General features: G+C 41.5%; 1 protein-coding gene across 7 annotated transcripts in view; it reads left to right on the top strand.

Annotated features, from left to right (window-relative positions):
- The first annotated feature begins 14,114 nt into the window (after nt 1-14,114).
- The window catches only part of LCOR (ligand dependent nuclear receptor corepressor), a 145,778-nt gene continuing 132,126 nt past the window's right edge, over nt 14,115-27,766 (top strand). Inside the window, exons 1-2 of one of the 7 annotated variants that reach the window (XR_004344230.1) lie at nt 14,115-14,250; nt 15,273-15,346. Coding sequence is in view for 4 of the 7 variants with exons in the window: in XM_032595169.1 (XP_032451060.1) it covers nt 14,900-14,985; nt 15,273-15,346 (160 nt within the window). In the remaining 3 variants the exon portion in view is untranslated. Of the gene's footprint in view, nt 14,251-14,841; nt 14,986-15,272; nt 15,347-27,766 lie in introns of those variants that run through there. The other 6 variants (XM_030335581.1, XM_030335582.1, XM_032595169.1 and 3 more) reach the window with 6 other exon arrangements.

The raw sequence follows: 27,766 nt of genomic DNA, 5'->3' as shown, positions 1-27,766 counted from the left end.
TGTAAAACACAATTTCACAAGGAATAAATATGTAAAGAAACACAAAGGCAACCCACTAGAAAAATAAGCCAAAGCTGAACAGTCACCTTACAAAAAAGTACTGAAATGGCCAAGAAGTATGTGAAAAAGTGATCAACGTTGCCTGTTATCTACAGAATGGCTAAAATGGGGGGGGGGGGAGCCAAATGGAGCACCCAGAACATTCCTACACTGATGGTGAAAATGTGAATTGGTGCAAGTATTTTTGGAAAACTGTTTGGCACTATCTAGTAAAGCTGAACATAAGCATACTCTACGATCCAGTAATTCTACTCCTAGGTATAAACCCAACAAAAATGCAGAAATATGTTCAACAAAAGATAGATCCCTGGGGCACCCGGGTAGCTCAGTTGGTTAAGCATCTGACTTCGGCTCAGGTCACAATCTCATGGTTCAGCGCATCGGGTTCTGCACTGACAGTGCAGAGCCTGCCTGGGATTCTCTCTTTCTCCCTGTCTCTCTGCTCATCCCTGCCTCTCTCTCTCTCTCTCTCTCTCTCTCTCTCTCAAAGTAAATAAACTTAAAAAAATGTCCCAGAATATTCACTGGAGGGTTGTTTGTAAATAATCAATTGTTGGAAACTACCCAAACACCCACAAACAGTAAAATGGATAGCATTTAGTGCATTCACACAATGAACAGTACTTATCAATGAGAATGAATGGACACAAACCCATGTTGCAATATATATGAATCTCACAAGTGCGATATTCATCAAAAGAAGCAAAAAACCCACCAAATGACATACTATATAATTAGTTTTCAACGTATAAGAACGAGTAAAACTAATCTATGCTGTTAGAGGTCAAGATAATCCCTTTGTGGAAAAGGGTGTGCAGTTACTGGGCCCAAGCTTGACCTACATGTTCAATTTGTGAACAGGTGTGTTCAGTTTGTGAAAATTTAACACACCATGCACTTATCCTGAGGTAATAACCAATCCCAGAATTTCAGTGTTTTAAGAACAACACTTGTTCATACTTATATGTTCATTGAAAGTTAGCAGAATGCAGAATGGCTCAGCTCATCAGACTCACTCAAGGACCGAAGCTGATGGGGTAGCTGCCACCTCCAATGTTTCTGGCTGCCATCCCAGGGGGCGGAAAATTCCCAACGGGGTGTTGCATCTATATTCAAATGACCTGGCCTGAAAGCGTCCTATGTATCACTTCTGCTCACAATTAGTTCATTCACCAGAATGAGTCACATGGCCCCAGCCAACCACAAGAGGTCCAGGAAATGCAACACTACCATGTCCAGAAGTAGAGAGAACCAGAAACATGCAGTAAACAACATATTATGCCATACTGTCAAACAATAGTCTTCTAGAACATACTTTCTAGAGCTATATGGTTATCCATTACAGGGGGCCTCATTTATATACATAACCAATTCTCTTTGCCAAACAATTTGGTTTTATTTTTTCACTATTATTAATAATCTATATTAAAATTTTGTTCTTTGTGTCCTCTACCTTAGGAGTTTTCATATGGTCTCAAATGTCTGCCATTTTGAGAACCTTGTGGGGATCCTGTAAAAGCCTCCTCTGTTTTGGTGATACAACACCTGCTATCTGGATACGTGAAATTTATTTTATAATTTTATTGTTTTGAAACTTATTTCACTAGGCTTTATTGCTGTTCATTGCTGTTTTGGTATTACTATTGGTGTTACTGAGTTAGGTGACTTTCACCAAGAGGTATGCATAAATTTCCTACATATATTACTTCCTTCCTAGAAAACTCCTAATGTCTTAAACTCTGAATGTGTCACACATGTACGAAGAACAAATATCAGTTACTATAATATTAATTATATTACTATAATTATTATTATATTACTATAATGTTAATAACATCAAATTAAAATGTGTGGGTTCATCCAAAGTTGAATCTACTTATTTTACATAATATATCATACTACACAATTTTGCGATCTTTTTTTATGTACTGTGGTATTTTATTAAAATCTGCAGATGTAAAATTGTTTGAAAATTTCAAGCACTTAACTTTGATGTATCCTAACAACTTAAGACAGCTCAAGCTTGAAGGAAAGTTGGGAGTACCTAGTACAACCTTCTCCTTTTAAAGAAGTAAAGAATGAGGGTGCTTGGGTGGCTCAGTCGGTTGAGTGTCCGACTTTGGCTCGGGTCATGATTTCACGGTTTGTGAGTTCAAACCCCACGTGGGGCTCTGTGCTGACGGATCAGAGCCTGGAGCCTGCTTGAGATTCTGTGTAACTCCTTCTCTCTGCCCCTCCCCTACTTGTGCTCTGTCTCTCTCTGTCTTTCAAAAATAAAAAAAAGTAAAGAAGTAGAGAAAGAGGGCCGGAAGAATCAGTGACTCGTTGAAGGTCATAAAGCATTATCAAGGCAGAGTCCCACAGATTTCAAAAGTATAATGATGACTATGGGTCTCAAGTTTCTTGAAGGGTGATAGATCAAAGAATTGACCAATAGAGTTTGCCAGAATCCACAGTGTCACACAATATGAAAGAGCAATTTGTGCAGCAATGTCACTGTCTGTTTGGAACACCTAGAGTTTATTGGCATCCTCAACGCCGCATCTAGGAGAGCATCTGGGGAAGACTCTGATGGAAAGAATAAGAACTTTCAGAGAGATGTTAGAGAGTAAATTTGAAAATGACTTATAAGGGGGAATTTTTTACACTAAGGTTACGTCAATTGCAAACAACTAGTGGAGATTTTTTTTTTTTAATGAATGTGTGAAAAAGATCAAAATGTCATTCATCATTTGAGTACTTATTCTCCTTCTCTGAATGTGAAATGTCACCCATTCCATGAACAGAGGAACTGTCCTGTTTATGGTGTATCAGTTTATCTACAGTATTTCAAGTCTTCCACAGTGTATGCTTTGGAATTTGTTAATTCTGCATTTCAACTGATTTGTTAAGAACTCTTATAGATCAATAAGATAATGCTTGAGAAGAAATTACAGACCCGTGCTGTGGGCAAAATAGTAAGTCATAAGCATATGTAATTGTATAAGACATTCTGTATTAACACGGCTTTGGTGACAAATGACAGCATTTGAACTTATGAAAAGGCATTTCAAGGAGAAATCACAAATCAAAGATATTAATGGGAATCTTTTTCAATGTTTATTTATTTTTGAGAGAGAGAGACAGAGTGTGAGTGGGGGAGGAGCAGAGAGAGAGGGAGACACAGAATCTGAAGCAGGCTGCAGGCTCCAGGCTCTGAGCTGTCAACACAGAGCCCGATGCGGCTTGAACTCATGAACCATGAGATAATGACCTGAGCTGAAGTCGGATGCTTACCGACTGAGCCACCCAGGTGCCCCATAATGGGATTTTTTTTTTTAAAGAGTGTGGATCGGTTAGTGGAATTATCAAATATATTTGAATGCTTTTATCATCTTTCAAGGATAACTGTACTTAGTTATTAGTGATTAGTTATTAGTCAGTCCAGGAGCTTTTATTCTCTGAAGATACAACCATTCCAATTAAATGATGTAGAACTTCAAAGACTTAGTGGGTAAGCATTTGTTAAATGTCAATAGCACAGTGTTTAATTGATATAGACTAAGTAAAAAGGAGGTTTGGCTATCTTATAGTTACATATGAAGCCACACTAGCATTTACCTTGATCTGTGAAACACTACAGTGAAAAAGATAAAAACCAAATTACTAGAATCTCTTGAGTTCAGATTCTTCCATCTACCATCTACCTGTTGTGTAAGACATTTACACCCTGTGTGCTTTATTCTCCCCATTTCTTTTTTTTTTTTAATTTTTTTTCAACGTTTTTATTTATTTTTGGGACAGAGAGAGACAGAGCATGAACGGGGGAGGGGCAGAGAGAGAGGGAGACACAGAATCGGAAACAGGCTCCAGGCTCCGAGCCATCCGCCCAGAGCCCGACGCGGGGCTCGAACTCACGGACCGCGAGATCGTGACCTGGCTGAAGTCCGACGCTTAACCGACTGCGCCAGCCAGGCGCCCCTATTCTCCCCATTTCTAAAATGAGATTTTAAAATAGTACCTATTTTGTAGAATTGTTTTAAATATTAAATAAAATAAAGCAGGTAAAGTGCCTGGCTCACGATTTAGCTCTGAATCCTCACTCAATAAATAGTACCATTATTTCACAAAGTCATATAAGTAACTCTGATTTTCCCCCTACACTGATAGGCACTTAAGACACCTGTTTTGTGGCTTTTTTTTGTAGTAATATTCACTGTATTATCTGAAAAAGATAATTAAGATTCACCTGCAATGATGAAACTACTTTTTATAATAACCTAGTATGATATGATGTGATATGATATATCATATCATGATATATCATATCATATCACATCCAGTACTCTTGGAAGCCAGCATTGGAAAACCATTGTAGGGGTGCCTGGGTGGCTCAGTTGGTTAGGTGTCTGACTTTGGCTCAGGTTATGATCTCGTGGTTCATGAGTTTGAGCCCTGCATCGGGCTCTGTGCTGACAGCTCAGGGCCTGGAGCCTGCTCTGGATTCTGTGTCTCCCTTTCTCTCTGCCCCTCCTCCACTCGTTCTCCCTCTCTCTCTCTCTCTTTCTCAAAAATAAATAAACACAAAAGAAAGGAAGGGAGGGAGGAAGGAAGGAAGAAAGACCATTGTATAAGGAGTGAGTAGATGTGATTCCATACCCGGCTCTAACTGCTCTTCCACACTTGAAGACAATTTAAATCTCTAATGACTCTGCACCTGCATTTTCAGACCCATGAAAATAACTGGCTTGGAAGTCGTGTGGATCACTTCTTCTTACAATCAGTTCATTGACCAGAACAAGTCATCCATTTGCTTGGGTAGCTGGTACACAGTGGGCTCTGTATAACCAGTCTTTCAGAGATGAAATGAAACAAATTAGATGATTGCTCAGTAGGAAGGAGCCATTTTTGTTAGATGGCAAAAGTGTCAGATATGGATTTTGCACATTTTGCCGAAGCTCAGTGAGGACTTTCTGTGATTTTAGCAAACTTTCCTTTTATTACTAAACCTAAACTTTTCTTTGAGGATTTCCTTTGGTTTTAAACACTTTCATTTTTGCTTAACTCAGATGCATTTTATACCTTTACAGGCTTAAAAATTGAAACAAATTTTCCATGGAAACAACCTTCATTTGCTATCTAGTTATAAATAACTCCTTTCTGGTGATTCTTTTTTTTTTTTTTTTCTTATTACACTCACCTAACAAAGACAATAGTGAACTGTTTGCTTGTTTGTTTTTTTTCCTGAAAACCAGATGAACAAAATACCATGTGTTCAGGTAAATAGATCCGCATAAAGATCAACATAGAATATGATTCTACGGGCTTATGGAAAAAAGGCTCTTCTTAACATTAGTGGCCACAAATACCCTATTTTCCATGATTTCCCTCTTCCTATGCTAGTGCCATGGTAATTTTATTACTATGGCTTTATATTATAATATCTCAAAGTGAATGTCTCCTTGTCACATGTCAGATTCTCTGGAAGCAGAATTGGAGATGGACTTTGGGATGCAAAAGTTTTATTAGGGATTAGCATCTATGAAAGGGAAGGCGGGGTGGGGTTGGGGGAGCAGAATTGGGCGAAGAAAGTAATCAAACTAAGATGCAGGTTGACAAAGCCTCAGCCAACCCAGTGAAGTTGACATATGCTAACTGTCAGTGTCCAGCATCGGGCTGAAATGGCCAGGCTATAACCTGCTAACCCTTAATCACCATATCCTGGCAGCCCCAGTAAGATGGGACCTTGGACAAGATAAGTCTCAGCAGCTGAGGCTAACCCTGAAGCTGGAGACTATGTAGCGATCACACTCCTGCAAGGCAGGCCAGGAGTTCTTTCTCAAAGGAGGATCAGGTTGCTCATCTCCTTGTCTAACATACTCTCCTTTGCTCTTTTTTTAAAAACTGACATCATAATTATTCATGGATCTTTGTTTTTCTTTATAAATTTTGGAAAGTTTTTTCTTTTTTTTTTTTTTTTAAGTTTATTTATTTTTGAGACAGAGAGAGACAGAGCATGAACGGGGGAGGGTCAGAGAGAGGGAGACACAGAATCTGAAACAGGCTTCAGGCTCCGAGCTGTCAGCACAGAGCCCGACGTGGGGCTCGAACTCACAAACTGTGAGATCATGACCTGAGCCGAAGTCGGCCACTTAACTGACTGAGCCACCCAGGTGACCCCATGGAAAGTTTTTTCTAATTCCTTTTGGAATTTTGGTTAGAATGCCACAGAATGTATGCCACTCAATGTGGGGAGAATTGACATCCACTGGGTAGTGGTGTGCCACATAGACAACATTTGGGTAGTAAGAAGATGACAATCTTGGAAAGGGTTTGTAGAGGTAGCAGGCCAAGGAGGTAGCCAGCGTGATCAGGAGATTGCCAAATACAGAGGGGATCAAGCAAATAAATAGACTGAAGTCAATATAAAAAAAATACGGGAGCCTAGAGGTGCTTGGTTGGCTCAGCCAACCAACTGAGCGTCCCAACTCTTGATTTTGGCTCAGGTCCTGATCTCACAGTTTGTGAGTTCAAGCCCTGCATTGGGCTCTGCGCTGATGGCATGGAACCTGCTTGGGATTCTGTCTCTCCTTCTCTCTGCCCCTCACCTGCTTGTGCAGTCTCTCTCTCTCTCTCTCAAAATAAATAAATAAACTTTTAAAAAAGTTACATTTAAAAAAAAATATGGGAGCTTGGTTTCTCACTGTCAAGGGGGAAAGGCTTGCAAGTATTCAGAGGTACTGGATTGGAATTAAATGCATCAGTGTAAAGTCGTGGTGTTTAAATATGTTTAAATATAGATATGGAAGTGGAAATAACTGCATATGTGAGTACATACAGATGAATATATACATATATATATATATGTATTTTATAGCACCAACAACTAATAAGACCTAGTAGCCATGACATCCCAGTAGTAGTGAACACATTGAGCCCAAATCTTGATTTCTAAATACTATCCTCCACCAAAAGTAACCAGGGCTCTGTGGAGAAATGGCTGATTCCAGAGCTGAAGCAGGGAAAACACAAAATGAGCCTAGAACATTGAGTTGTACCCGAAAATAAGGAAATTGTTTGTAGTATGATGGGGGTATACCAACAGGACAAAGAAGTCAGCTTGAAGTGACTCCCACTGGCAAATCTGGGACAAGTAGGGCATGAAAATAAATAACCATAGCAATACATTACAACCCACTGAATGAAATAGGAGACCATGAGTCTATATTGAGAAAGTAAGTAATGAATAAATAAGTGAAAGGGGAAGAGGGAAAACTTTTTCTTGTATTAGAATGTAAACTAGAAAATACAGAAGAAATGATGAAGTAAAGAAATCACTTCTTGATCATCATCATTGTGATGATCAATTCAGGCAATGATTCATAGACGTTAAGGCTGATGGGTAGGGCAAGGGACAGGATATTTGCAGAATCTCAGATTATGTCCCTACAAAATATTTATCAAGTACAAAGGAAACAATGGTGATTTTTTGGTGGAGGAAACCACTTGACCAGATGAGCAAAATTCTCATCACATTGGTGTGAAGAGTTGACATCATCAGCCCTTGATGAGATGCATAGAGAACCCAGTCTCATTTCTGTGCTTTTTCTTGTCCAAATGTATGTCTGACTTGAGTCTAGTCATGAGGAACACTGCATAGACCCAGTTCATGATCATCCTACAGAATGAAAGACCTGTCCTTTTTAGGACTGTCAAGGTCATAAAAACAAACAAACAAACAAACAAACAAACAAGGAAAGACTGAGGAACTGTACGGGAATCAAAGACACTGAAAATACATGCAGTTGTGAGAATGCAAACTGGTGCAGCCACTCTGGAAAACAGTATGGAGGTTCCTCAAAAAACTAAAAATAGAACTACCCTACGACGCAGCAATTGCACTCCTAGGCATTTATCCAAGGGATACAGGTGTGCTGTTTCGAAGGGACACATGCACCCCCATGTTTATAGCAGCACTATTAACAATAGCCAAAGTATGGAAAGAGCCCAAATGTCCATCAACGATGAATGGATAAAGAAGAAGTGGTGTATATATATAATGGAGTATTACTCGGCAGTCAAAAAGAATGAAATCTTGCCATTTGTAGCTACGTGGATGGAACTGGAGGGTATTATGCTAAGTGAAATTAGTCAGAGAAAGACAAAAATCACATGACTTCACTCATATGAGGACTTTAAGAGACAAAACAGATGAACATAAGGGAAGGGAAACCAAAATAATATAAAAACAGGGAGGGGGACAAAACAGAAGAGAGTCATAAATATGGAGAACAAACAGAGGGTTACTGGAGGGGTTGTGGGAGGGGGGATGGGCTAAATGGGTAAGGGGCACTAAGGAATCTACTCCTGAAATCATTGTTGCACTATATGCTAACTAATTTGGATGTAAATTTAAAAAAATAAAAAAGAAAATTTAAAAAAGAAAAGAAAAGAAAATACATGCAGTTAAATTCAATGTAACTTCTGGACAGGATTCTGGACTAGAAAAGGAAAAAAGACGTTGTTGTTACAGAGAGTGAAAATGTCATGGGGTCTGTATTGTATCAATGTTGATTTCCTGACGTGGATGGGTCTTTTATTCTGTGGACATACACACTGGATATTTAGGGGTAATAAGGAATCAAGTTTGTAGTTTTCTATCAGATTTTTCATAAAAAGACTCAACAACAACGACAAAACCATATACTGTATATAGATACATAGAAAGCAGAAGCAAATGTGGCAAGATATTAACAATTGGGGAATCTGTGAGAAGGGAATATAGGAGTTCTAGCAACTTTTCTATAATTTGACACTATTTCAAAATAGATATGATACAAATGAGTATTCATATTTAATTTTTGGGACAGGGAGAGACAGCATGAACGGGGAAGGGTCAGAGAGAGACACAGTGTGGAGACACAGAATCTGAAACAGGCTCCAGGCTCTGAGCTGTCAGCACAGAGCCCGACGCGGGGCTCAAACTCACCGACCCTGAGATCATGACCTGAGCCGAAGTCGGCCGCTTAACCGACTGAGCCACCCAGGCGCCCCGAATATTCATATTTAAAATAAAAGTGAAAACATATGTTCACACAAAAACTTGTACACAAATATTCATAGCAGCTTTACATATAATAGTCAAAAAGTGAAAGCAATAAAATATCCATCAACTGGAATGGATAAACAAAATGTACATCCATATGATGAAATATTAATTGGCAATAAAAAGGAAGTATTGACACATGCTACAACGTGGATGAACTTTGAAAAACATCGTGCTCGGTGAAAGCAACCAGTCACAAAAGACCACTAACTGTACAATTCCATTGACCTGAAATGTCCAGAAGAAGAAAATTCACAGACCCAAAAAGTAGACTAGTTGTTGCCAGGGGTTGAGGAGAGCAGGGAATGGGGAGTAACTGCTAACTCTTACGGAGTTTCTTTGGCGCTGATGAAAATGTTACTGTAGTGATTGTGGTGATGGTTGCACAACTCTGTAAATATACTGAAAACCACTGGTGGGTAAATTTGACAGTATGTGAAACATATCTCAATACAACTTTATAAGGAAAAAACTGTCACAGACAAACATATAACATAAAGTCAAAAAGCTTTCTGGGCACACAGGCAGACTGAAAAGGAAGGAACTTTAAAAATCTGTACTAAGCAAGAAGAGCCACTCCCTGAGTAGTTCCACCAAAGATCAGAGCTTCCCTTCTGTCCACCAGGCCTTGTCCCTCACACTAGGTCCCATATCCCCTATAGTACAGGAGGCAGAATAATGTGAAGATTAAGCATCTAGCTCTGCAGTCAGATTGCCTGGGTTTGAATCCAAATCTACTATAACCTATGTGACCATGGGCAAATCACTTAACTTCTCTGTGCTCTGTTGTAAAATGGGGATACTTGATTGGGTTGTTGTGAGGAATAAAAGACCTCATCCAATAAGAGTGCTTTCAAAAGTGTTACTTATTGGAATTCATTAGAAGCTATGGTTCTTTTGTTTCAGCTTACTTTTAAAAAAAAAAAATTTTTTTTTAACGTTTATTTATTTTTGAGACAGAGAGAGACAGAGCACGAACGGGGGAGGGTCAGACAGAGAGAGGGAGACACAGAATCCGAAACAGGCTCCAGGCTCTGAGCTGTCAGCACAGAGCCCGACGCGGGGCTCGAACTCACGGACCGCGAGATCATGACCTGAGCCGAAGTCAGACAGACGTCCAACCGACTGAGCCACCCAGGCGCCCCAAGTTTTAGCTTACTTTTTGAGAGAGAAAGAAAGAGAGAGAGCATAAGTGGAGGAGGGGCAGAGAGAGAGTGAGAGAGAATCCCAACCAGGCTTTCACAGCATCAGAGCCCGACGCGGGGCTTGAACTCACAATCCATGAGATCATGACCTGAGCTGCAATCAAGAGTCAGATGCTTAACTGACTGTGCCACCCAGGCACCCCAGGAGACATCTTTCTTTAAAAGGCTCCAATCCATTTTATCCTCTCATTTCTCTGACATCACTTCCCTATTAAAAGCCACCTACAACCAATCAGACACAAGCTTGATATAATTCTGACCAATGAGTCCTATGGTTCACAGAGGCTACCCCCTACTCTCTGATAGTCATTATCTGTGCTCCTTGCCAAAACTCACTCCGGGAATGAGGATATGCCTCAGGGAATGTTGTTTTCAGAGGCCAACGTCATTGCTGTTACTCCTTCATGCTCTTATATTGTAACAAGCGTCTTGGTTTCCTGTCATCCTGTAGACTGGACAAACAGATGGGAGCCTAATCATGAGAGTTGATACTCATTTCATGCTAACAACGTGTCAGCCATGGTACATGATTGTTTCATTTCATCTTCACGCAATCTCCATCTTGTAGACTATTATCCTCTGTCACATGAGGAAACTGATGACCAGAAAAGTTGTCAAGGCCACACAGGTTCTAAGGGATGGAATGAAGATTCTAATCAGTCTCTCTGTATCTTCAGATTCTACTCTCTTAACCAATATGTTGTATTGCTCGATCCTCCCCCGAATGGGAAAAAGCTTGCAGCTGAGATTCTATTCCAGGGTAGCCAAAAGAGTTAGAGGTCAGAAATGATGTGTTAGATATATTTGTGTCCTAAGTGTCTAGGACACTGCCTGACACATGACAGGAGCTCAGATTTTTGTCAAACTGCTCAACTATGCAGTGGAACATCACCTCTCACATGGAATTAAATGAATCTGCTGCGTGCAGAGTCCTGCTTCTACTTGCAGGGAAATGAGAGGGTTTGGGAGGCAGAGAGATCTTAGTTAGAATTCTGGTTCTGCCATTTGGTAACGTTGTGATCTTGGACAAAGGCACTTAACCCCTCTGAGTCTTGAATCTATAATCTGGAAAATGTGAAAAGTAGGTAAAAATAATACCTACTTCATGGTATTGTTATTCAGATGGAATGAAATAAAGTTGCAATGTTAAACATAGTTACTCAATAAATGATAGTTATTATTATTGCCCCCTCATCCTTTTTTCCAAATAGGCCTTTGTGAGAGGTTAACTATATGTTGGTTCCCAACTTAAATAAGTGAAGCAACAATTGCAATTCAAAGTGGAGTAGTAGAAATAGAATTGAATTAAGCTTCTGCCCCCTCCCCCCCCCCTCCCCCCGGCTTCTGGCTTTTCTTGTCAACCTTCTACCCAGCAGCTATGCAACCTTGGTCAAGTCACTTTATTTGTCTGGGCTTGTAATTCCATACCTCAAATTAGAGTTGATCTCTGAAGTCTCTAGGATCCTCTTAATCTGCATGTCTGAGACCCCTTAAGAGATTATGTTGAGGAAGTATTACCCTTGGCTCAATCATTTTAAACAGATTATATGGGTAACTGGAAAATATATTCACTAACTCATTTTAGAATTACGTGTTGTTGTTCATTTATTTGAAACTTTATGAAGCATGCTTCCTCCCAAACCCATAGAAACTTGGTGAAAAGCTGCAAGACGCAAACCTACCACCTAGCGGTGAGGAAAAGAAGATTCAGATTGAAGATAAAAGATGTCCTGCCATCCATCACATGTGCAGGGTGCCTGTCCTCAACAATCTTTGATCTCATATTTGTCCTTTCCCCTCACCACTCAGGATAGTTTTGTGTACACAGAAATTCAATATTTCCTGACTTAATAGTTTGCTCATTTGACAGCACTCTTTAGCCAATGAAATAACGTGGACTTTTGAAAATTGTGGAATAATCATTGGTGTTAGATTTGGGAAGCAGTGATGCCTTTCTACTCATATATCTCAAACCAGTTCTGCCCAAGAGTCCCAATCAGTCCACCTCTTCTTTTTTTTTATTTTTTTTTTAATGTTTTTATTTATTTTTGAGACAGAGAGAGCATGAGCAGGAGAGAGAGAGGGAGACACAGAATCCGAAGCAGGCTCCAGGCGCCGAGCTGTCAGCACAGAGCCCGACGCTGGGTTTGAACTTACAGACTGTGAGATCATGACCTGAGCTGAAGTCGGTTGCTTAAACGACTGAGCCACCCAGGCGCCCCCAGTCCATCTCTTTATGGATAGACACGACATTCCACAAGTGCCTGGTTCAAGGAACCAGGACCACTGCTTTGAAAAGACACAAATCAATACACCAACGGGATTCTTGGAAGTATTTAATGACTTTGTTTTACCTACTACAGTAATTAAAATTAAGTCTTCATGTTTAAATTTATTTTTCCAACGTTTTTATTTTTTTATTTTTGGGACAGAGAGAGACAGAGCATGAACGGGGGAGGGGCAGAGAGAGAGGGAGACACAGAATCGGAAACAGGCTCCAGGCTCTGAGCCATCAGCCCAGAGCCTGACGCGGGGCTCGAACTCACGGACCGCGAGATCGTGACCTGGCTGAAGTCGGAGGCTTAACCGACTGCGCCACCCAGGCGCCCCTTAAATTTAAATATCTAAAAGCAGGAATGCACCATCTTTAAGCTTAAACCCAAAGGTGAGGAGGAGGCCAGAATCCTAGGGTATTGGGCTTATTGGTAAAGAGGGATCTATTTTCCATTTAAAAATTTTGCTTTTCTAGTCAGCCCCCGCTCTCTCCTTTCGTTCCATTTTCTCTTTTCTCTTTCTTTCCCCAATAACAGCCAAGTAATTACGATCAGAATTGTTTAAACGGAACAGGTAGCGTCCTAAGTCCTGGGACTTAATTATCCCAGGTTTTCACCTGAAAATCTCTTTGGTCACTGAAAATATTTCTCGAGCCTTTCTTGAAATATGGAATTATGCTATTTTCCAACACTCTGCTTTAAGTATTGTTAATTTAGCCTTATTTTGAAATACTATTTTCACTTTAGTACGATTTTCTTTAACTTCTCTCCACACACGAGGGGTTCCGAATATTGCCATTTTGAGAATTTCGCCTATGGTCAATCAGCCTTGCTAGTAGAAACCTCCTCGTTTTTCGTTTAATTTAAAACGCCTGGTTTCCATTTTTACTGTGTTTACGAACGTTGCCCAAGACTTCCAATGACTTAATAAACTACACCCTTCTCACGTTTTACAACTTTGGGGCTATATGATTCCACGGGCACCCGGGCATTTACTCTTAACTCGGTTCTTTAAACAGGCTACCGAGAGGAGCAGTTTCGGCCGAGAAGTTTAGAGAAGCAGTTACCACGGAACTCGCAACAGTTGGTGTCGGGCGATAGGCAGGTTAGAAATGATAACTGGGGCTAGTTTAAGAAACACAAAGTCCAGGGAAGGGAGAGGAAAGGGCAGCCGTGGCCTTGGGGTACAGTGCGGAGGCGGTGCAGGGTCGCGGTGGGGGGGGGGGGGGGCGCGCGAGCTCCTGCTCCCGGAAGGGGCATTCCTGGGCCGCCAGAGCAGGCGGCGGCTGAGGCCAAGGAACGCAAGGACCGTAGTCGAGCGCCCGCGCCGTGCCAATTGCTGGGCCGACGCACTGCCAGTCCGCCCCCGGGACGACGCCGGGGCCACGGCGAGGTGAGGCCGGCCCTGCCCCCGCACCGCCCCCGGCGGGAGGCGCGACGCCCAGGCCGCGGGTGCGTGCGCGGCCCCGGGCGACGCGGCTGGGCGTGCGCGGGGCCGCGGCGGAGGCAGGGCCGGGCGGGCGGCAGAAGATGGCGAGGGTGTGTAGGCGGCAGCAATGCTCCGTTGAGAGACGCGGCTTTCGGCAAGAACTGGACTCGTGGCGCCACAAGCTCATTCACTGTGTAGGTGAGACCCTCCCCCTGCCGCCTCCGGCCCTCGGGCCGCCACGCCACCGGCTGCCCCGGACAAGGGAGGGAGCCGGGACAGAGGGACTTGCTGCTCTGGCCCGCCCGCCCTCTTTGGCTCGGGCGTCCCCCTCCCCCACCCCCCGGAGTGCGGGCGCGCGCGACCTCCGGGCGGGCTCTCCCCCGCTCGGGTCTGAGCGCGCGCGCCAGCCCCTCCCCTCCGCGCGCCTTCCCCGGGGCGGGCACTCGGGCGGGAGCGCGTGCCCCCTCCCTCCCCCGCCTCCCCTTTTCCCCGCCCGGCGGCCCGGCGCCGCCGAGGGCTTATTGTGGAGACTCGCCCCGCGGCGCTGCCGCTTGACTGGGGGCGCCGCCTCCGGTCCTGCGGAGCCGGGCGCGCAGGGGGGGGGGGCGGGGGCGTGCTGGGCCCTGGCTCAGCCCCCTTCTCCGCTCTGGCCGGCGCCTTCCCCCTCCTGCGCTTCCCCTCCCCCACGCACGGCGGCGCGCGCCCCACTCCCCGCGTGCACGCGCGGCGGCGGGCGGGCGGGCGCCCTGCGCTCGGGCGTGTGCGAGGCGTGAGGTGGAGATGGGGGCGGAGGGAGCCGGAGCTGTCACAGGCCCCGGGTCCGCCTGACCGAGCCAAGTAGGGTGTCATGGCCGCGGGGGGCAGCGGCTGCACTTCCTCTGCGGGCGGCGGTGGCGGCGGCGGCCGGGGAGTTAATCCTCGACGCTCGGGTCGGTGTGTGTGTATTTATGTTCGGTGTGTGCGCGGCGGGGAGGAAGGGGGTGGGACCGGGTCCGACCGGGAAGCTGGAGCGGGGGTCGCTCTTGTCCCCTTAGGGGATTTACCGGAGCCGCCGCCTCGCCGAGAGCCTCGCCGCACCCCCCCTCCCCCCGCCTCCCGGGCCTCGGGTGGCTTTTTCCCCCACGGGCAGGAGGGAGTGTGGACGGGGGCGCCCCGGGAGGGGCCGGGCGGCCGAGCTGCGCCTCTCACACTGTGTGTTTTGTCTGTTTTTCTCTCCCAAGGTCCCGTTTCCCTCTGTGCGGCGGCCGGCGGGACCATAAGGGCTTAACTCATATATTTAACCCCCCTCCAAAAAGTAAGTGGCCCGTGTGGTGTCTCCGCTCCGCCCGCCGCCCCCTAGCCCCAGTCCATCCTTGTGTCTGACTCTCCTGTCCTCCAGCATTGTTATTTCCCCATCTTTGCTTCTGTGCTGCTGCTGTGTGGGGAAATGCTCTCTCGTGCTTTTCCGTCCCCCAGGCCCAGTTCTCGGGGAGGCGCAGAATTCCAGCCCCTTCCTCCCCCTCTCCCCCCGTGGGGAATATTCTTGGGAACCAGGTCTTCCACAGCAGAATCTAGGAGATTTTGTCCGTTCGCTCGGGCCCCTCATCCCCTCCTTCCCGACAGGGTTTCGTTGGAAGGAATTATGCAAATCCTGCTTTCTGGTGTCCATTCAGCGGCAATTTCATGCGGTGAGAAGTTCTCTTTGTTGTGCGAGGGGGAGAACAGACACTGATTTAATAGACATATCTGTTGGGGGGAAGGGTGGAGGGGGTGTGGAGAGGCTCAGTTTGGAAGAATTACAGCACTTGGTTAGCTCAGTGTCTTTGTGTTTGAGCTTTCTGGCTTGACAGGAGGGTATGTCCTTTACAGTGTCCCATAAGAGATGTTTTCTGTAATAGATTAAAAAGCAAAACTGAAACTTTAAGTGAAACGTAAGGTAACCTTTACCTAGGGAATGTAAGCCCTTCCATCTCTGCAGTGTCTCATTATAAAGATACATGTGAATTTTGTTAAGGATTTAGACTGTAACATCAAAATTAACATAGGTAATGCTTTAAGGTATCTGATACCACTTTGGTTGTCCACAGGTTAAAAGTACATCTTAAAATGTGCCTGTGTAAGTAATAAAGGCACGAATCAATTTTTTGGTATAATTTGACTTGTGGATATATTTTAAAATTTTCTTTCTGCCAATCCAAGCCTACCTCTGCCCTCTAGAAAGCCTTTTGGTTGTCATTTATCATTTATTCTATTTTGTCTCTGCTTGTGTTTTTTCAGACCTATCATACGTTTGCTAAAATTTTATGTCAGATTAAGCACTTTATGAATTACTTATTAGTAGTAACCATCATATGAAAGGCATGTGGCTTTTGAGAAGCGTGAAATTAATGAATTTTCAGAATTGTGAATATACTGAAATCATTTTGAAGACTTTTTCATGTTTTTGTTTCACTTTTTTCATGATTTTTTTTTCAGTGGGGCTTTTTAGGTTTTAAAAGATTACTGTTTTAAAAGTTACTGTTAGTTAAGGTGGTTTTAATGAGTTGTTTATCTTATTCTAATTCTGTTTGCTTTGAATCCTTGCTTTCTGCCTCAGGCTCCCTTTTTATCCGTCCTTGCTAGTGTTTGTGGTTACTTACTGCTGCTTGACAGGATCTTTTTTTTTTTTTTTTTTCCTTCAATGACTAATAAAGTCTGGTAAATATCTGAATTGAATATCAAATTTTGATTCATTTTTTGAAGGAGGATTTTAATCTGGTCATCCGTTTTCTTAAGGCATAGTTTTAAATCCAAATTTCCACTTTCAATGTAGTAAAGTTCAGGAGGTATTTAAAGTCCAGAGTGCAGAGCAGTAATACACAGTTGATAGTCTCCCAGCTAAAATCAATTAATTGGGATTCATATTTTCTTTTTTATTATATGTAATTTCTTTAAGAGAAGCGTTCTAAGTAAATCAATTGTAGTGTTAACTTTCTATACTTAAAAAGGCCAGCAGTGATTCTTAGTGCAAAAGGCAACTACTTTGTCACTAGCAAATGTAATAATTCCTCGTTTCCTCGTTTATTTTAATGAGATTGGTTCTGAACAGTTAACCTTCTATGTGATTCTGTTGACTGATTGTCTTAGTGCTTTAGGGTCATTTGGTTTCTAAATGGTATTTAATTGGTAGCAATCTTTGGGTTAAAAATGAATTCTCATTTATTTCCAAAATCAAATTCTTCTATTTTGGGGGGCTGTTTGGTGGGATGCATTGGGATTGTGGAGGTGTTTTGTTTCTATTATTAGGTTTCACTTGTATTGGAATTAGTAGCAGTTTCAGACAGTGATTATGATCAAAATGGGTATTTGGTAACCAGGTGATTATTGAGATGTCCTCTGGGACTTTGGTAGTCCATATTCCAGGAAGATTGAGGTTCTCTCTGCTGCTTGGTGTGTTGTAAACTATTGCTTGGCTGCTGCTCATCCTTGCTGTATTCTCAAAAAGCTCTTCCCAGTGTAGGGAAAGTTTTGTTGATTTCAGGTTAGCTCTGGCTTGGCTGGAAAAGGATAGCATAGTAAGTCTTTTTAACTTACACAGTCATTTCAAATTGTTCTGATTCCCTCAAATGTGCTTGTAGCTGGAGCAGTTAGTTCTAGGAAGTGTCTGAATAATGGCATTTAAAAAACATTTTTTAGCCTTATGGGGCTACACTGGATGACTTGTAATTTCTTTCAGAGAATTAAGCATTCATCATGTGTGGGGACTTGCCACTTGCAAGCACCCACCTAATTCTGTAGCTGCTTGTATTAATGCTGTTTTTAGGAATGAAAGGCAGTTAGGTGAGTACTTATTTGATTTAAATTTGTACCTGACACTGGGTAGACAAAAGTATTGGGTAAGCTACCCTGACCTTCAGGAGCTTTTAGTACATAGAGAAGATCTGGTGTATTCAATAATAGTACAAGGCAAAATATACCATATTGTTGCGCAAGAAAGTTCTATGAGTGTTTAGAAGTGAAAGAAATCTCTTGAGATGATATAGGAAGGCTTTATGAAGAAGGTGGCAAATTTTTGCTTCATTTTGATGTGACGGGCATTTCTTTCATGAGAAACAAGTAAAAATGGCAAAGGATGAGAATGAATTTAAACTGTTTAAGTCTATTTAAACTACAGTCTGTGATTCATGTAGCGGATGTATAGGTGATAGTTTTGCAAAGGTAGGGTGTAAGGTTTTCTACTGCAGGTTAAAGTGGGGTCTCTTTGTTAGGCACCTTGGGGTTTATAATACATTTCTGTCCTTAGCTCAGAGGAGGAATGTTTCCTTTATTTGAGGATTCCATTGTGGAACTCACCAATGACTATAAAACAACTATATTGTTTTTTAAATCACCTTAACAGGGATGATATTGTTATCCAAAACAGTGTCTTCTGCATAAACTCATTTGGAGGCTATACTTTATTTCATCACACAAAACCTATTTTTGGAATTGCCTAAAACCAGTGGTGTGTGTATGCTTTGAATATCCTTACTATTGACAAATTTTCATCCTTAGAGGGTGCATTTGGTATTTGGAAACAGTTGAAAAGTGTTTTTTTGTGGCAAATAAAGGTGTATGTGAAATAACAAGATTGATTTTCTTTCCTGGTTTGCAAACTGGCTGTGAAGCTCAGCAAAGGGGTTTGATTTGTTTTGATATGCCTCAGAACTTCTCTCTCTTTTTTTTTAATTTTTAATGTTTTTTTTTTTTTATCTCAGAGAGAGAGAGACAGAGACAGAGCATGAGCGGGGGAAGGGCAGAGAGAGAGGGAGGCACAGAATCCGAAGCAGGCTCTGAGCTGTCAGCACAGAGCCGACGCGGGGCTCAAACTCAGGATCTGTGAGATCATGACCCCAACCGAAGTCGGACACTCAACCAACCGAGCCACTGCGCCCTTCTGTTGATTCTTAATTCTTTTATGTCTACCCATATGCTATATGGAATCTGGACATTGGATAGATGTGAATAAACAAAGCTGTTGTTTTTGTAGTTTCAAGTTAAAAATTTACCATCACTAACCTCCAAATTATCTTTTACTCTTTGTGAATATTTAAAAAATCTTTTTACTATTCCTTACAGTTGCACATTGCTTTTGGGATTATTCCAGAGTGAATTATTAGCTCATTTTATTGATTGTCTCTTGTCTGCAGGAAGTATCCCAAGTACAGTGGCTCATACCCTGAATTTTGTTTTCAATTGACATATAATTTATGTACCATAAAATTCTTTCAAAGTATACAGTTCAATGAATTTAGTTTATTCACTACATTGTGCAAACATCACTAATTCCAGAACACTTTTCAATACCCAAAAAAGAACCCCCATACCCGTTAGCAGTCATTTTCCATTTGTCCTGTGCCTCAGCCATTGGCATCCCCCAGTCTACTATCTGTTTCTGTGGATTTGCCGATTCTGGACATTAAATATAAATGTAATCATACAATACATAGCCTTTTGCGTCTGGCTTCTTAGCATGTTTTCAAGATTCATTCATGTTTGTAGCTTGTATCAGCACTTATTTAATTTTTTTTAATGTTTATTTATATTTGAGACAGAGCATGAGCAGGGCAGAGGCAGAGAGAGAGGGAGACACAGAATCTGAAGCAGGCTCCAGGCTCTGAGCAGTCAGCACAGAGCCCGATGTGGGGCTCAAACTCATCAACTATGAGATCATGATCTGAGCCGAGGTCAGATGCTCAACTGACTGAGCCACCCAGGTGCCCCTCACTTTTCTTTTTTATGGCTAAATAATATTGCATTGTGTGGACATACTGTGTTTATCGTTTGTCAGTTGATGGGCATTTGAGTTGTTTGCCCATTTTGCCTATTATGAATTATGTTGCTATGAACATTTGTTTTCACTTTTCTTGGGTCATGTGAAAACTTTTAACTTTTTGAGGAACTGTCAAACTGTTTTCCAAATTAGCTGCAGTATTTTACATTCCCACCAGCAACATAGGAGGATTCGTTTCTTCACCTCCTTGCCAACACTTGTTATTGTCTGTCTTTTTGATTATAGTTCTTGTAGTGGGTAGGTCTGAAGTGGTATGCCATGGTTTTTATTGGCATTTCCCTAGTGATCAGTGATATTGAGCATTTTTTTTTAAAGCTTAGAGAGTGACAGCGTGAGTGGGGGGTGGGGTGCAGAGAGAGAGAGAGAATATGAATGAGAATCCCAAGCAGGCTTTGCATTGTCACAATGGAGCCTGATGCTGGGCCTGAACTCATGAACCATGAGACCATTGACCTGGGCTGAAACCAAGAGTGGGACTCTTAACCAACAGAGCCACCTCGAGGCACCCGGAGCATTTCTTCACATACTTGTTGGCCATTTGTATGTTTTCTTTGGAGAAATGTGTTTTTAGATCCCTAGCTCATTTTAAAATTGAGGTTTTTTTTGTTTTTTTTTTATTGTTGATATATAAGAGTATATTCTGGATGCTAGGTCCACATTGGTGTATGATTTGCAAATATTTTTTCTCAAATTCTCAATTTAAGAATAATTACTGATCAGGGGCGCCTGGGTGGCTCAGCCAGTTAAGCATCTGACTGTTGGTTTCAGCTCAGGTCATGATCTCCTGGTTTGTCAGTTCCAAGCTTACATCAGGCTCTGTGCTGACAGTGCAGAGCCTGCTTGGGATTCTCTCTCTCTCTCTCTCTCTCTCTCTCTCTCTCCTGCTCCCTGCCTCCCTCTCTCTCTGCCTCTCTCTCTCACTCAAAATTAAAAAACAAAAAACTTAAAAAAGAATTACAGATCAGAAGGGAAACTGCAGTATACCTTGTAAAGGGAATAAAGTGAAAGGAAAGAACTAAAATTACTCAGAAGGCTGCTTTAACGTTCTTTTCTATGAATTATTAAAATTGTGCATGGCTTTTTAAAAGTAATCTCTGTACTCAACAAGGGGCTTGAACTCCTGATCCCAATATCAAGAGTCACATGCTCTACCACTGAGCCAGCCAGTCACCCCAAAATTGTTGGTTATTTTGTGTCATAACACAAATATACTTTGTTATCCTAATCTTCAAAATTCTTGCCTGGAATTTCTGGGGCTTGAATTCACAACCCTGAGATCAAGACCTGAGCTGAGATCAAGAGTAGGGTGCTTACCTAAGCCGTCCAAGTGCCCCCAAATTCCTGCTTTTCTATAGTGAGTGTTCATATATCAAGTTCAGATAATGTGGCAAACCACATTATTCAAATCTGTTCTGTACTTGAGTTTTGGATAGTAAATAACAAAGAGGGAAACCTCTGTATAGATATTTTGTCTGAATTTATTGTTTCTAAGTTTGAGTAGTGAGAGAAATCTATACAGTAGCAGGATTTTTGAAATTTTAGATTGCATTAGTTGGTTGCGTTTTATGAAACTCATATTCGATGGGTTGTATTTATTGTAAGTTACTACATGATTTTATTTTCTGGTGCTAAATGTTTTAAAAGACTGTTTTGAGTTTTGTGATTAGCGTCAGTTTCTCAGATTTTTGAGTTGGTTAGATATGGTATCATAAAGTGTCAAGTGTAATGATGTCTTAAAGATGAAATTGAGGGGCATCTGGGTGGCTCAGTCACTAAGTGTCTGACTCTTGATTTTGTCCCAGGTTGAAATCTCATGGTTTGTGAGTTTGAGCCCCGCATCAGGCTCTGCACTGACAATATGGAGCCCGCTTGGAATTTTCTCTCTCTCTGTGCCCCTTCCTTGCTTGTGTGTGTGCGCCCCCCCCCCCCCCCCGGTCTCTGTCTCTCAAATAAACTTAAAAAAAAGGGGGGGGGGTGAAATTGAGAAGCTTGGAAGGTAGGTGGCAGAATTAGTCTGAGAATTGTTTACTTAATGGATTGTGAGGGGTATGTTAGGAAGGCTGTATGGTTGACACCTTGTAATTTTTGTCTTTTTTTTTTCTCCCTTTAGTTCCACATGCTTATTTATCTTTTGTTAAAGAGAAATATGGATTCTTTGGATTTATCACATAATCAGTTTTCTGAATGTTATTATGCAATCCAAGGAAGTTATGTGGTTATGTGTAAAGTTATGTGTAAAGTTAGGAGTTATGTGTAAAGCCAGTTTTTATTGAGTGCCCTTATGATAATGAAGTTCTTATGATCCAGTTTTGGGTAATGTGTATCTGAAAATTAAAAAAAAATTTTTTTAAAGCTTCATTTATTTATTTGAGGGAGAGAGAGAGAGAGAGAGAGGGAGAAGAGGGAGGGAGGGAGGGAGGGGCAGAGAGAGAAAAAGAAGAGAATCCCAAGCAGGCTCCACTCTGACAGTGTAGAGCCAGACACGGGGCTCCATCCCACAAACAGTGAGATCATGACCTGAGCCAAAATCAAGAGTCAGACGCTAAACAGACTGAGCCACCCAGGGGATCCTGTGCATGTGCACGTGCGCTTTCTCTCAAAATAAATTAAAAAAAATAATAGTTGGGAAACATTGAGTAACAACTCTTGTTGAAGCAATCAGGGGATTTCCCTTAGCATAAATGCTTCCTCCTACCCACCGAAATAATTGTATGATATTTCAATTTTTGAAATATTTACCTAACTTAACAGGTAAAAATAAAACAGAATTAAACTCTTCCAGAAGCAAACTTTTTCTTTAACTTGCTTCAGTTGCTGTTGGAAGTTACATAGTAGTTTTCTGCCTCTGTTAAATACCGTAACACATCAAGACTTATTTTGGGGTTATAGGATGTGAACACCATATTACTTCATGAGAGCTACTGTTATTAGAAAACTATTGTGTGATGAGCATTTTCATTCACATTGGTAATACTAGATAGTCTGTGACTGTTACTTGGTATCTCTGTTAGCTTTTCATAAAATCTGAATCTTTTTTTTTTTTTTTTTAACGTTTATTTATTTTTGAGAGACAGAGACAGGGCACGAGTGGGGAAGGAGCAGAGAGAGAGGGAAATACAGAATCTGAAACAGGCTCCAGGCTCTGAGCTGTCAGGACAGAGCCCGACGCGGGGCTCGATCTCAAGAACTGTGAGATCATGACCTGAGCCAAAGTTGGAGGCTTAACCAACTGAGCCACCCAGACACCCCATATCTGAATCATTTTATCATCATCATCAATAAATGGCTATTTTGTATGTTTTTCTTAGTGACTTTTTTAGAGGTTTCCAGAGAGTAAAGGCATGTTCTACCTCCCCTAAACTCATCATGTAAAGGGGAAGAAAAACTAATTTTAAAAGGATCTATAGGGTGTATCTTGCTTGGTGAAAGAAAATCCTACATGTGAAAATGTGAATTTACCATAATGAAATATATTTTATTTTACAACAGAATTCACATCTAGTTTATAAGTAGCATGCTCCACTAGTATGTTTAGAAGTATTCGTTTAGGGGCCCCTGTCTGGCTCAGTCAGAGGCACATGTGACTCTTGATCTCTGGGTTGTGAGTTTGAGCCCCATACTGGGTGTAGAGACTACTTAAATAATTATTGGTTTATACAAATTTCAAAAGTAAGTGTACAATGTATGTAGAAGAGAGAATTGTTGAGTTTGTTAAACTAAGATATGTTGGATGATCTTGTTTTTAACATTTCTGTTCTCTCCGTTGTATGGGTATTTGTGGGCCCCTGCCTGAATCCTTCCTCACAATCAATGTAGGCATATATTCTACGTCATTTGTAGGTATTTACCTCTGTATTTCTGTTCTCCCGCTCTTTTTCTTTTCATCTTACAGATTCATGATTTGTCAAAGGTAGAAAGGATGCTAGAACTTGTTTTCTTGTTCAGCCATATTAATTACAGGGAAAAGAATTTTTAAAAAATCTTTCATTTTGGAAAACTTCAAACATATACAAAAGTAGAAAGGACAGTGAATACCCCAGCTACATCATTTAATGGCCATTGTTTTATTCCCACTGGATTATTTTGAAGTAAATCCCAGGCATCGTATTTACTATTGAATCTTCTGTTGCACCCTTTTTTTTTTTTTTTTCAACGTTTATTTATTTTTGGGACAGAGAGAGACAGAGCATGAACGGGGGAGGGGCAGAGAGAGAGGGAGACACAGAATCGGAAACAGGCTCCAGGCTCTGAGCCATCAGCCCAGAGCCTGACGCGGGGCTCGAACTCACGGACCGCGAGATCGTGACCTGGCTGAAGTCGGACGCTTAACCGACTGCGCCACCCAGGCGCCCCTGTTGCACCCTTTTTTAAAAAATTTATTTATTTTTAAATTTACATCCAAATTAGCATATAGTGCAGCAATGATTTCAGGAGTAGATTCCTTAGTGCCCCTTACCCATTTAGCCCATCCCTCCCCCTCCCACAACCCTTTTAGCAACCCTTTGTTTGTTCTCCATATTTAAGAGTCTCTTATGTCTTGTCTCCCTCCTGTTTTTATATTTTTGCTTCCTTTCCCTTATGTTCATCTGTTTTGTATCTTAAAGTCCTTATATGAGTGAAGTCATATGATATTTGTCTTTCTCTGACTAATTTCACTTAGCATAATACCCTCCAGTTCCATCAACATGGTTGCAAATGGATTATCTTGCAACCTTTTAGTATGGTCTCCCTCTTCCCACCTCCCATCCCCAATGTAAATTTAAGGAAATAAGGTATCTAAGTGTAGTGGAGACAAGTTTTTGTTCTTTTACTGTTTTTTATTAATTTAAATTTTTTTAATGTTTATTTTTGAGCAAGAGAGAGACAGTGTGCAAGCGGGGAAGTGGCAGAGAGCGAGGGAGACACAGAATCCGAGGCAGGCTCCAGGCTCTGAGCGGTCAGCATAGAGTCCGATGCAGGGCTCCAACTCATGAGTGAAGATTGCAAGATCATGACCTGAGCTGAGGTCGGATGCTTAATTGAGCCACCCAGATGCTCCTACTAATATTTTTTAAAAGCTAACAGATACTGAGCTTTTACTGTGCCAAACAAGATCCCTTTGATGTTAGTATCTGTTTTACAGGTGGAGAAACAGATTTGGAAAGATTAAGGTTTCATTCATGATCACTTAGCTAAAGAGTGGTAGACCCAGGATTGGAATTCAAAAGCCTGTGCTCTTTAATCTTTTTTTTAAACATTTATTTATTTTTGAGACAGAGCATGAACAGGGGAGGGTCAGAGAAAGAGGGAGACACAGAATCTGAAACAGGCTCCAGGCTCTGAGCTGTCAGCACAGAGCCCGACGCGGGGCTCGAACCCACGGACCGTGAGATCATGACCTGAGCCGAAGTCGGACGCCCAACTGACTGAGCCACCCAGGTGCCCCCTGTGCTCTTTAATCTTAAACATTCAAGCATATGCCTTTCTTTTAGATTTTCCTATTTGGTTCCACCAAGTTGTCCCCTCTTTCTTTGTTTACAACTACTGATTGCTTATTTGATTTATATTACATTAAAGAATTAATGGTTTCTCTGCCTGCAGTCTTACCATAAATGGTAACATAATTACTCTTCCAGTTCTCTGTCCTGGAATGCCTTTCCCCTTTCTCTTTAGCATTATCCTCCTGTTTGGCTTTTCTTTTCCTTCTTGATTTTTTTAGTTTTGTCGGTGGTATTCAGAGCTAAGTAGGTTTCTACAGCTGAATGTTTCCACTGGCTTAGTTTTTCTTCATATGTTGCTAGACTTGGCCTTTCTTCACCATTGGCTGAGATTTGAGCATAGGCTGACGAGAGGAAAGGCAGCAAAGTCCCAACAATCAAAGTGATACTGATTCTAGGCCTTCAGTTTGATGAGGCTTCCATGTGGACTGGCCTTGTTCAAGGCACTTTGAAGTTTGTAACAAAAGCCTTACAGTAACAGTGTGTAGGTGTCTGGCCTTTTCTTCTATACATATCCTTCCTAGAAACCTCAAGGGTTGTGGGAGGGGCAAACAGGGTAAAGCAGATTGGGATTCTGGATTCCTGGATTTTAGTCACATGCCTCTCAGTTTTAACCTCCTGTAATTTAGATTTGATGCAGTTGGCAATAAATATTTTTAAATGTGTGTTAGAAAGGGAAGTTGCTGAGTTGTGTATAACTACTGAGAAGGAGAAGGAATGATGTGGCAAATTTTAAAAATAATACACTGTTTAGGGGGTGCCTGTATGGCTCAGTCGGAAGAATGTGCAAACTCTTGATCTCAGGATTGTACGTTTGAGCCCCACGTTGAGTGTAGAGATTACTTAAAATCTTTTTAAAAACACTCTGTTTTGGTAATTCAAACATCACTGATCTTAGATAGAATTCTTCATTAATAGATGTAGGAAGATGTTATGACAAAGGTAATTGGGAGAAATTCCCATCAAAATAAAATGGGAAATTCCTTGCCTTCACTAAGAATAAAAAATGAGAGGAATGGGAATGTTTGTGACTGTGTCCCTGTGTTGAAATGAGGCTTTTTTTATTGCATGATTAATGGTATAAATTCTAATCTTGTCATAAGTGTTAGGTAATGTGAATTTTTATTCAGCTAGTAAGTGGACAAAGTTTAATTTGTATAAATGAGCATTGATTAGCTTATCCTGATCACAATACGATGGTATTTTAATTATGGATAGGCAATAAGAAGTTCATAAATCTTTGTGATTAGTTACTGAAAAAAACTTCTAAGCTGGTCATTTTTCTATGAGTGTTTAATAAAGTCTACGTCTTTTAAAAATGACTTAGTTAATACATCACCTTTGTTTAATGGCCAGAGTACTAAAATTTTACTTATTATTTACTTATTGATAAGTTATCTTTGACAGTACTATTTTTATGATACTATGTTAGCTACTCTATCTAGATTGGTTTCTGTTCTGGAAAGAGAATACATCAGGATAAAAGTAATAATATGGGTTAATTTCCAACAGTTTTTTAAGAGGTACTAGAATTGTGCTCTATTGGGGCGCCTAGGTGGCTCAGTCAGTTAGGCATCTGACTTTGGCTCAGGTCATGATCTCGTGGTTTGTGGGTTCAAACCCCGCATCGGGCTGTGTGCTGACAGCTCAGAGCCTGGTGCCTGCTGCGGATTCTGTGTCTCACTCTCTCTGCCCCTCCCGCACTTGTGCTCTGTCTCTCTGTCTCTCAAAAATCAATAAATGTAAAAGAATTTAAAAAAAAATTGTGCTTTATTGACTTTTTAAAAGACAAACACATATGATTAAAGTGATAGTTATTTTCCATGTGAGACTTGTACATGGAAGACTTTTACAACTATCGGATTTATTAAAATAGATTTTGGAATGTTGAAATAAAGACACCTATACGGAGTCAGAAACCCACATATATATATCTCCTGAAAACAGTTTCAAGACTCATTGCTGTGGCTACCAGTGTATATCTTATCTAAAAGATAACATTCCTTTTGGTTCCTTTCTCCTTAGGCAAAGAATTTCTGTTTAATCTTAAATGACATGTCCATATCAAAGATTAGTACATTTTATTGGTGAAACGGAAGAATACATTCATAAATGGGCGAAAGAGGAGAGAAACTAGAATTTTCCACATTAGGTGAGAAGATAGGTAGGAGTTATCAGGAGCTATAAAACTTGGGGCTTAGTTTTTCTAAGAAAACAGTAGGCTACCATTTGCAGTCCAACCTGAATGACTTGGTGTTGGTTAAGACCGTTAAACTATTGGGGCACCTGGGTGGCTCAGATGTCGGACTTTGGCTTAGGTCATAATCTCGCCATTTGTGAGTTCAAGCCCTGCGTTGGGCTCTGTGCTGACAGCTCAGAGCCTGGAGCCAGTTTCAGATTCTGTGCCCCGCCCCCCCCCCCCCAATCTCTCTCAAAAATAAGTAAA

This window comes from Lynx canadensis, chromosome D2 (genome assembly GCF_007474595.2).
Source record: "Lynx canadensis isolate LIC74 chromosome D2, mLynCan4.pri.v2, whole genome shotgun sequence".
NCBI classification, from domain to species: Eukaryota; Metazoa; Chordata; class Mammalia; order Carnivora; family Felidae; genus Lynx; species Lynx canadensis.
This window is presented reverse-complemented; position numbering and strand designations above follow the sequence as displayed.